Here is an 11148-nt window from a genome sequence, read left to right as displayed (position 1 = left end):
CTATTCCTTTTTCTTTCCCTCACTTCTGATCCCTGTTTATTTTCCTGTGTTTCTCCCACTCTCCTCCCCTCCCTGTTACAGATCAGCCCCCATGGCTGCTCCATTCCACCCCCCTCCACCCCCAATTTTATCCCCTCCCCTCTTGCCGCCCCCAGGCTGGGTCCCCTGTCAGGGATAGTTTCCTGTCACTCTTCTCATTTGTATTTTCCACCATTTCTCCTGGACTCTCCCTTTATTCTTGTTTTATTTTCATTCACATTTTCCTTCTTGCTTCTTCTAATTCCCGCTGGTTAAACCCGCCCTGTCCCTACCCCCCCCCCCCCCCCCCGCCACAGTGCTGCCAACCTCAGGAGTTTAAAAAAATCGTGAGACTGACCGAACGATGATTTTTAAAGGTTATACAATGGTTTTTCCATCAATCTGCACCCCCTACCCATCCCCTCCACCACCCCCGCATGTGTGTGGGACCATGTCAGTGTCACCAGTTCTCCTGAAGTGACTTGGGCTGCTGCGGCAGGAGCTCTGGCTGGGAGACCCCATGAGATCCAATCCCACAGATCTGCACAAACTGCTCCCTGCTGCTGCTTCTCCCCAGCCCCCCAACCCCTGATTGATTCATGCTGGGTCCCTGCCCAGCCCCCACCTCTGCCCCTCAGGGCCCCTCTGCCCCTTCTGCAGCCCCAGGGGTTCCTCCCCCTCCCCCTCCCGTGCCTGGGGCTGCAGAGAGGAAGGGGAAGGAGCTTCCATGGGCCATCAAGATGAGGAGCCAGAGGCTGGGTAGATGGGAGTCTTCCAAGCTCATAGAGACTGGGGTCTGTGAGGCTAGAGAGGCTGATTTCCAGTTCCCCGCTCTGCTGTGGGTCTCAGGGACACAGTTGGAAGTGGGATCTCCCCCACACCCCGAGCCAGGGGCGGATTCTCTCCCCAGGGACAGAGCCCAGCGGGAAAGTGAAGATCAGGGCCTCGTCACCAGCATCTATAAATGTCACCTGCCCCCGGTCACAGTCCAGACAAACCTGGATCCTGGTGGGGGCCCGGCGCTGGGGCAGGGGGGTCTCAGGGGAGGTGAGAGCCCGGAACCGATACCCCCACCTCTGCAGAGCCCAGATCCCCTCCTCAGGGCTGAGGCTGATCCGTCCCTTCCTCCCCACAGACTCTCTGGCCACCCCCACAGCCCAGTATCGCCCATCCCCCACCGCTACCTCCCAGCAATGTCTCCCCACGGTGAATCCCCCACAGCCCAGCACCCAGCGCTCAATGTCAAATCTCTCAGGGTTGTCGGGCAGATCCTGCCGTGTGTCTCCCCGTCTCACACTTTTCCCATCCTCAGACAGGACGAGTTGGGGATGAGCCGTGTCTGGATCCAGAGTCACATTCGCTGGGGAGAGAGAATCAGAGTGTTAGGAGGAGAGCTCAGCCCTGGGGGAGGCTGGGACCATTTCTCGCTTTCCCCAGCAGCCCTGTTCTGGCTGGGACAGGCCTGGATCGCAGGGAGCTGCCTCTGTCCTGGGCACCTGAGACTGAGCAGAGATGTCACTGCACTTCCTCAGTCTCTGTAAGGAGACCCACTTCATTAATTTCCCATTTGCTTGCATAACCATCAGCTCCCAGCTACCCCTGTTGATTCTGCTCCATTCCCAGCAGGAGAGACACACCAAGAAAGGTTTTAGTGGGGAGGGAGGAGAGGAAGCAGGTCCAGTTTTGAAGCCCAGAGGAAATCTCCCTCCTCTAATGCGGTCTCCACTCCCAGGGCTGGGAAGACAGAGGAAGATGCAGCATTGGAGAAGAGCTGATTAACACCAGAGAGTAGGAGGTGGCATTGGGTGAGCTAGCCCCATCCCCAGCCCAGAGAGAAGGGAGGAGCTGGCAGCATCAGAGGGAGAGCATCTCCCCAATCCAGGAAGCAGCTCCAATGGGAGAGCCCAGCCCTGCCCAGAGGAAAGGCAGGATGTTGGAGAAGAGCAATGGGGAGACCCCCTGCACCGGGGTAAAGCAGAGGGATGTGTCAGTCCTCAGGGCATTGAGCTCTGTTCGGGTGCTGCTCAGGGAGAGTGTTTCTGTTCATTAGCATGGGCATGAACTCAGCACTCAGGTTGGTGTCAGGATTATTTGTGTGATGTCAGCTTGGGATCTCCCCAGGTGTTCCGGCACCTTGGCAGAAGTTGGGGAGGGGGGGTACTAGTTCCCAACATCTGTGGCCCTGCCCTCTCCCTGGCCCTCCCCACTCTTCATCTTCCCGCCGAGGCCCTGCCCCTGGCCAGGCTGGGAGCCTTGGCCGCTATGGAGAGCCCCTGACCCTCCACCTTCCCATGTCCCCACTCTCCGGCGTGCACCACCCAGGTCAGGTGGAGGGTCCGGGGGGAAGAGGAGCAGGGGTGGGGCCACTGAGAGGGACAAGCACCAGGAAGAAGCTGCACTACACAGGGCGCAGTTGATCAGCCGCCCCTCCATGAAGCACAGCCAATGCTGCGATGCTCCACGCCTGCCCAAGGCTTCCAGTGTGGGGGGCCAACATGGCCCCCTGCCCCCAAACTATGCCCATGTTCAAAAGAGGGTGAGCTTGGCCCCCTGGCCCCCCATGTTCCAGTGCCCCTGGATCTCCTCACTGTGAATAGGTTATTTTTAGGGCTGTGTGTGTCATGGCCACTGGTCATTTGGTTGGTAACTTTCGTTACAATCTCAGGAAGATGTTTTGACTGGAATTTTCTCCTAATGTAAAGACAATCTCCAGCTGCAAACTCACCCTGTCTGTGTGCTCCTAGGGATTCCAGTGCAGACGGCAGAGTGTCTGGCGGGGGAAAGGAGAAAAGAGACGAGATTTCAGACTTTCATATTTATAACAGCGTCCCCACTCTGAACGCATAGAACTGTGTTTTCATCATGACAGAGAAACAGATTGAGAGGCCGAGAGACACACTCAGGCATTTCATAGAAACTAACTGAAGCCTTCTGTTTCCTCTCTCATTCAGCCATCTCCCAGCAATGGAACCAACGTCCTTTCAGCCTCACAACCATCCCAGGACACACAATCTGTAAGAGAGATTTACTTTTCCCCTCCTCATCCCCTCCCACCTTCCAACTACAGTTGCTTTGTCCCATTCTCTCATGGCCTTTTGTCATAACCTACACCCAGATCATACAAAGACTTTGGCGGAAAAGTAACTTTACCCACTTTGGTCCCTTTGGCCAGGGTCAGGCAGCATCATGTTGTGCGACGGACACTTGACAAAATTACCAGAGTTAGTGGTTGACAAAATTACCAGAGTTAGTGGCGGACACTGGCGGGGGGTTATGTCATTCAGTCATCATTCAACCCGTAAAATAACGCACAATTTTCCACACTGAAAAAACCATAACTTAGCTCGTTAATAAATAATAAACAATAATAATAGTAATAAATTCAACTCAGGTGAGTGTTTTTGAATGTCCCTCACTGCCGCAGTCAATATTTTTTTTCTGGGATGGGGGCATTGAAATAAATATTTCTCCTAAAACCATATTTCAGTGCACTGTTGTCACTACTTTTTTCTTTTTCTTGTTTAAATAATATGTCTGACAGGAGGATGAGTGTCTCTGTGTGTGTGTGTGTGTGTGTGTCCCACCTCTACACCGCTTACCCCATGTCTCTCCCCTGTCTGTGTCCCTTACATGGGAGATCCCCCATCCTGTCACAGGATGTGGGAAGCAGAGGAGGGGGGTCTCTCAGTGGAGCAGGGTTTCCCATCGCCTCACTGTGACCAGGGCACCCCTCTCCGGGCAGGGGTGATCCCATGGTTAATGGGAACATCCTCTGTCTCCTGACCAGGACAAAGGGACAAGCTCTGGCTGTGGGCGGGGGTCTGTTGTGAGGAGGGGCCAGGGTGGAACAAATTCTTCGTGCGGGGGACTCACCTCTGGTGGCTCCCAGAAGTGGCTTCCCACTGTCCCTCATCCCCGCTGCTCCTGGGAAGCTAGGCTGAGGGGGTCTCTGCAGATTGGGGTAGCAATGAGGGGCTGGAGCTTGGCTGAGGGGAGCTGTGCAATATGGAGGTGGCACTGAAGAGCTGGAGGTAGTCTGAGGGGGACTGTGCAGTGGGGGGGCAGCACTGAAGGACTTGAGCTGGCTAAGGGGGATTGTGCAGTTGGGGGAGGCTTTGAAGGGCTGGAGCTAGGCTGAGAGGGCTGTGCACTGGGGGGTGGCAGTGAAGGGCTAGAGGGAAATGGGCTTGGGGGGGCGTGGGGTGGGGGAGTGTCACTGAAGGGCTGGAGCCAGGCTGAGGGGGGCTGTGCATCCAGCCACAGAGAAGTTAGCAAAGTCCAATACCCCCTGTGTGGAGAAAAGGGTGAGAGTGGCGTGTGTATCATCAGTGGTAATAAACCAATCAGAGAAGAGAACAATAACATGAAAATAACTTGAAGAAAAAAAGCCCTGCCAATGATGTGTTCATGCATGTGTAGTATCTGACCTATATAAGGTACTTAATATTCATACCACTCAAAGGTGATTGGAAAAGAACTAGTAAATATGCAGTTTGGATGTGTCTAATATTCCAGACATTGCAAGGGGTAATTAGAGCTTCCTAAGAGAAATCCCCCATGACCCACCTATGCCCCAGGAGAAGGGAACTGACCAGCACTTCTTTCTATATGCGATGGCTTGTAGCAAATATCCCAATGGCTGGTGTTGGCGCACGAGTCGGGGAGGGCTCTGAGTTAGAGAGAAATCTTTCCCAGGTGTCTGGCTTTTGGGTCTTGCTGAAATGCTCAGTGTCCAACTGACCACCATATTTGGGATAGGGAAGGAATTTTCCACCAAATCAAATTGCCAGAGACTCTGGGGTTTATTTTTGCCTTCCTCTGCCATATGGGGCACGTATCATTTACCGATGTTCAACTAGAAGAAACGGTGGATTCTCTGTAACTTGAAGTCTTTAAATCATTATATGAGGGCTTCAGTAATTCAGCCAGAGTTTACGGGTAAATTGCAGGAGTGGGTGGGGAGGTTCTGTGGCCTGCAATGTGCAGGAGGTCAGAGTAGATGGATCATGATGGTCCCTTCTGACCTTAAAGTCGATGAGTCATTTCTTACTTTGTAACTGTAATCGAAAAGCATGTTTCTGCTGCAAAGAAACGTTTGAATTCATCAACCTGAGTATCTTGGACCCAAATGTCTGGCTTTCTCACCCAACAATTAAATAGAAGCATCATCTAAGTGTGAACCAATTGACCAGCACCATTCTCTTCCCACAGTCTCAGAGGCTCTTCCCAATTTCCATTCCTCAATCCCTTCTAGGTACCTTTGAACTTCCTCAGAGTCTCCATTAGCTCAATAATTTTCTGGGAGAAATCGCTGACTCGCTCTTCCAGTTCAGGAGAAATCTCCTCTGGCTGCCGGAACTTCCCCTTCTCACACCTGGAGAGAAACAATTTCACGTGATTATATTTCATTGTGTGACTCATGATAAGTTCTGGCGAGTGAGTCGCTGCTCTAATGGGCCTGGAGTTCGAATTCCTCGACTTCTCCCGGCCTCAGAGCAGGTGCAACACAGCCCATGGCCAAACAACCTTCCCTTCTGAGGACTCCTTAATATTCTTCAACTCTGGTCTGGTGAGCTCAGCTCTGGGGACAAAAGGGGAATTGAGTCTCCATGGCCAATTCACTCCTTGGCCTCCATGCTCTGAGGGACAGGAGTTTCCTATGTAAAGTGCTGTAGAAATCTGTCCACTAGGAACTAAACTGAGACACCAACTCCCCCGTCCCCAGCTCATTCCATACAGGTCTCCAAACAGTCCTCAGGCTGGGAAAGACTCAGGTGGGAAAGACTCTTGACCACTGCTGCCTTGGGCTGAATGGTAACCAGGGCCCCAGTAGTGACAGGCCCATATTCCATCCCCACAATCCTGAGGCAGCCACTCCCCCAGGGATGTGACATCTCAAGGAAACACATGAGGTCAGTCTTTCCCACTGAATGGACAATTCCAGAGTCTTCTGTACCAGGGTGAGAACCTCAGGATTAAGTTTATCTGAGAGATTTGTATCCAAAATCCCCACACATGTTGCTGTGGAGATGCGGTGCTAACATCATCTCCATGCTCTTCCCCAGCATTGCCAAGTATGTGTGGGAGTGAGAGAGAGCCACGTACCTACTCAAGGTGCTTCTGACATCCTAGAGGGGAGAGAGAGAAGAGAGAGATTAAAAAAAATCTCAGTACCGCCTGACACACATTTGGGATTCCAGGAAAGGGATTTTGTAAATACAGGGAAAATCAGCCCTGCCCTGGCCCCGGGGCCATGGTTTCATTGAGCTAATGGGGCTTTTCCATCTCTAATATCAATGTGTCTGTGAGTCTGCAAAGAACAATAGTCATTCACATTTCAGCAATGCACACATTGAGTTACACTGAGATCTCTGACTGCTGGACCCCGGTTCCTGTACTTCAGGAGCTGTCCTGTCCCTGTGTTGGGATTTGGGATGTTTCTAGCTCAGTCTCACTTGCAGGAATTCACTTGCTGGCTTCTGACACTTCCCCTCCATCTCACTGATCAGCTCACTGAGACAGGAAATCCCCTCTGAGAGTTTGGTGATATTTTCATTCTGTATCTTCACAATCTCCTTGTCCAGCTTTTCCAGCTGGGCCAGCAGGAGTCGCTCTTGTTCCTCCAAGAGCTGCCGCAGTTGCTGAAATGCAGACACAATCTTCTGCCTCTCGGTTTCTGTCTGTTTCTAGAGGAAATAAGGAAAGGGCTGGTCAGGAACATGGATGGAGCCTGATGACCTTTCATACAGTCTTACAAGAGAGAGTTTCTTTACAATCTCTAATGCATCTGTACAGAGCCCAGGCCATGAGCCGACAGGCCTAGTGCTCAGAGCTGGAGTCAAAGTCAGGATCTGACCAGGGGTTGGGGCTACAGTCGAGCTCAGAAGTCATGCCAAAGGCTGAGCCAGAATCAGTGTCTGGAGTCACACAGGGGGATCAGGACTGGTGTCGGAGTCAGGCAGCCACGCGAAGGCTCTAGCCAAAGTCAGACAGCAGTACTGCAGGTCAAACCTGAGTCAGAAAAACAACGCCAGGGCCAAGCCAGCATCAGGGTCCAGTCCAGCAGCAGATCGGGAGTTCACTCAGTTGTTTGGAGAACTTCCCGTGACTCCTGCTGGCGTAATTCATGCAGCCGAACGTCTGCTCCAATCAGGAGCTTCGTAGGCAGATCCGCTGGTGGGCCAGAGTTCCACTAGCCCCTCCCCCCCGGCTCTGGAGAGCGGTCGGGTTGTCATGAGAGTCTCTGTGGGCTGAGGTTCCAAACCCACCATTCTTCACATCCTGACACTTGACTCTACACTGTGATCACAAAGGAGAGGATTTTCTTATCCCTTCCCATTTGGGCCCAATCTCTCTGTAAGGGCTGTCTCCATGTCTACTGGGATATAGTCAGTGCGGTTTGGGAGAAATTTTGTGAATGCCACAAGGGGTCGTAATTAACTCATTCATTAAAATGCATCACGGGTAGTGATCAATGGCTCCATGTCTAGTTGGCAGCCGGTATCAAGTGGAGTGCCCCAAGGGTCGGTCCTGGGGCCGGTTTTGTTCAATATCTTCGTAAATGATCTGGAGGATGGTGTGGATTGCACTCTCAGCAAATTTGCGGATGATACTAAACTGGGAGGAGTGGTAGATACGCTGGAGGGGAGGGATAGGATACAGAAGGACCTAGAGAAATTGGAGGATTGGGCCAAAAGAAATCTGATGAGGTTCAATAAGGATAAGTGCAGGGTCCTGCACTTAGGACGGAAGAACCCAATGCACAGCTACAGACTAGGGACCGAATGGCTAGGCAGCAGTTCTGCGGAAAAGGACCTAGGGGTGACAGTAGACGAGAAGCTGGATATGAGTCAGCAGTGTGCCCTTGTTGCCAAGAAGGCCAATGGCATTTTGGGATGTATAAGTAGGGGCATAGCGAGCAGATCGAGGGACGTGATCGTTCCCCTCTATTCGACATTGGTGAGGCCTCATCTGGAGTACTGTGTCCAGTTTTGGGCCCCACACTACAAGAAGGATGTGGATAAATTGGAGAGAGTCCAGCGAAGGGCAACAAAAATGATTAGGGGTCTGGAACACATGACTTATGAGGAGAGGCTGAGGGAGCTGGGATTGTTTAGCCTGCAGAAGAGAAGAATGAGGGGGGATTTGATAGCTGCTTTCAACTACCTGAAAGGGGGTTCCAAAGAGGATGGCTCTAGACTGTTCTCAATGGTAGCAGATGACAGAACGAGGAGTAATGGTCTCAAGTTGCAGTGGGGGAGGTTTAGATTGGATATTAGGAAAAACTTTTTTACTAAGAGGGTGGTGAAACACTGGAATGCGTTACCTAGGGAGGTGGTAGAATCTCCTTCCTTAGAGGTTTTTAAGGTCAGGCTTGACAAAGCCCTGGCTGGGATGATTTAACTGGGAATTGGTCCTGCTTCGAGCAGGGGGTTGGACTAGATGACCTTCTGGGGTCCCTTCCAACCCTGATATTCTATGATTCTATGATTCTATGATCTTAGATCCTGCAGAAGACGCTGTTGTCCTTCTCCAGGGAGAGAATATTTGTGATATGCGCACGCCCACGCACACACACACACACACACACACACACACAAACACACACAATCTCATGATCCTGGAGAAACAGACACAAGGCCACAGAGAAATCTACCAATAAACTTCCCTCCCAGCTCCATGTCCCAGCAGGCGAAGAACAACAGGCACCGACCAGATACTCCCGGCTTCTCTCCTCTCCAGCCACTTTCAATTCCAGCAGCTTTTCTCTCTCTTCCCTCAGAGTCTGCAAATGGGCTCGTATTTTTTCCTGACAGACAGAAATGATTTGGTGGGTTTATTTTCAGGGTTGTAGGGGGTGGATGAGGTGTTTTCCACCCAAAATTCTACATAACAGTCAGTCTTCCTAGATTGACTAGCTGGGTAAGGCAATACCTTCTGCTGGCCCAGCTCCTGTTGGTAAAAGAGTTTCACACAACTCAGCTCTGGGGAACACACTCTTTCCCAGGCCTGAAGAAGAGCTCTGTGTAAGCCTGAAAGCTTCTCATTCACCACAGAAGCTGCCCATGAGCAGATATTACCTTGTTTTTCTAATAGCCCGAGACCAACACAGTTACAACAATAGTGTGTATAACAGTGGGTCTTTCTCGAGGTAGGACATCAGAGACACCAAGGAAATGAAACCTTATTTACGGAAATTGGGTGGGTTTTGTATTCAGATTGTTTGAAGTTATTACATCCACTTTCTCCATTGAGTTGAACCAGTGGAAAACTGGTGTCCCATGGTGGTGAATCTATAAAGCTGTTTTTGAGAAGATTTAGCAAACAGTGATACCAATCCCAGAAGCCACCGGGGGCAGCCATGTAGGCTGGGATGCTCAAAGGAGTCCAACTCCATTGACTTTCAGCCCTGTACCCTGGGGGATGGGATGGGTTGTACAGCACTGACCTAAGGACTAGGGCAAACCCCATTAGATGTGTTGATTTGTGTTAGGAACAGCTGGGGTTTGCCTAGCCCGTTCCCCTGGCAATGGCCTCTGGGTAGCGACCCCAAAGTCCCTGGCAGATTTCAAAGGGCTGCCTGGTGGGACTAACGGACACACGTTGGCTGGTCCTTGCCCATGAACACACGAGAACAGGTCAGAGTGGCACTGGTTCGCGCGGCCCAGGGGTTAGTTTTGCTGAAGATAAGTCTGATCCCAGTGGCATGTGGCATGGACCTGCGCTGACTGGAGCCCTCGTGGGTGTGGACTGAAGGTGCTTGGGGTCCCACACCATGTTCAGCCCTGTGATCTCCTGTAGTGCAGGCCGGCAGCATCTGAGTTTAACCCCTCGTGGAGCAGGACAGGAGTTCAGAATCCCAGTGGGAAACCTCTTCTCCTTGCCGTGCCTAGGACCTGTATCAAGGAGTCTTTTCCTCCTACTGTCTGCACTTCATCACTGCTCAGTGCTGCTGAAAGGGGCAGAGTAGCTAGTGGTTAGAGCACTGAAGTGGGCCTTGGAAAACCAGGTTTTTATATCCAGCTCTGCCACTGATCTGCTGAGTCACCTTGGACAAGTCACTTCCTCTCACTGTGCCTCAGTTTCCCCTCCCACCCTTTGTCTGTCTTGTCCGGTTAGACTGTAAATGGCTCGGGGCAGGGATTGGCCCCCACTGGGTTTTGTGCAAGGCCCCACAATCGAGGTCAGATCTCATCTGGGGTCTCCAGGGGATGCAAATAACAATAAACACTGTGATACAACCAGTAATACCAGCCACAGCTTGTAACTCCCCCAATCAGCTTTCATGCAATGAAGGCTACACACAGCTGAATGACAGGGTCACACCATTAAGCTGTAATTAACATCCAAATTATTACCCATTAGACTAGACAGCAACTCCCTACCTTGTACTCCTGGGCAGCTTCCTGTATGGGAACCACCGCGTGAGCACGGTGAGCCCGGGACTCTATGCAGATCACACAGATGGGGGTTTGATCCTCTTCACAGAACAGTTTCAGAGCCTCCTGGTGTTCCCCACACACCCCACCCCCTCCTGCTCCCTTTGCTGCCTGGAAACTCAGCCACTTGGCGATTTCAAGGATATTTGCCAGCTGCCTGTTGGTCCTGAGGTTTCTCTGTTGCACAGTTTCTCTGCACTGAGGGCAAGAGGCGGCTGTGTTGGGTCCCTCCCAGCACTGGGTGATGCAGGCTCGGCAGAAATTGTGCCCACACTCCAGAGTGACAGGGTCTGTGAAATACTCCAGACAGAGGGGACATGTCGCTTCCTCCTGGAGACTTTCCACCGGGCTCGCTGCAGCCATGACTCCCTCTGGGCAGTGGGACAGGGTAAGTTTCAGTTTCCTGAGTTCACACTATGCCCCACCTGCAGCATCAACTGGGTGTTTCCTTGCCTGAAAGTGACTCGTCCTGTTTGCTGAGCAGGAAGGACCCGACCAATTTCACCCCTGGAGGCTTTGGTGAAAAAATGTATCAATTCTGGGGGTTTCAGACAATAGTTTGGTCAGACCAGAACTATTACAACTACAATACCCACCTGCTGAAGTGAAGAAACAGACTGACAGAGCCAGAAGAGTTCCCAGAAGTCACCTACTACAGGACAGGCCTAACAAAGAAAATAACAGAACGCCA

The 11148-nt window shown here is 51.8% G+C and overlaps 1 protein-coding gene across 1 annotated transcript; it reads right to left on the bottom strand.

Annotated features, from left to right (window-relative positions):
* Positions 1–863: 863 nt before the first annotated feature.
* On the bottom strand, positions 864–10850 carry LOC140898068 (zinc finger protein RFP-like). Its single transcript, XM_073311526.1, has 7 exons — positions 10404–10850; positions 8732–8827; positions 6474–6704; positions 6124–6146; positions 5277–5392; positions 2744–2788; positions 864–1378 (listed from the first exon to the last, which is right to left on the bottom strand). The coding sequence occupies exons 1-7, from the start codon at positions 10818–10820 to the stop codon at positions 864–866; spliced, it is 1443 nt and encodes a 480-aa protein (XP_073167627.1). The 5' UTR covers positions 10821–10850.
* Between the last annotated feature and the right edge of the window lie 298 nt (positions 10851–11148).

This window comes from Lepidochelys kempii, chromosome 14, assembly GCF_965140265.1.
Source record: "Lepidochelys kempii isolate rLepKem1 chromosome 14, rLepKem1.hap2, whole genome shotgun sequence".
Taxonomy (NCBI): domain Eukaryota; kingdom Metazoa; phylum Chordata; order Testudines; family Cheloniidae; genus Lepidochelys; species Lepidochelys kempii.
Note: the sequence above shows the minus strand (reverse complement) of the source record. Positions and strands in the feature narration are given on the sequence as shown.

Coding starts and splice junctions, on each gene's coding strand:
- LOC140898068 (XM_073311526.1), bottom strand. CDS start 10,820: ATGGCTGCAGCGAGCCCGGTGGAAAGTCTCCAGGAGGAAGCGACATGT. Junction 6,705..8,731: donor AGAGAAGCCGGGAGTATCTG/GTCGGTGCCTGT, acceptor TATTTCCTCTAG/AAACAGACAGAAACCGAGAG. Junction 2,789..5,276: donor GACTCTGAGGAAGTTCAAAG/GTACCTAGAAGG, acceptor TTCCCCCGCCAG/ACACTCTGCCGTCTGCACTG.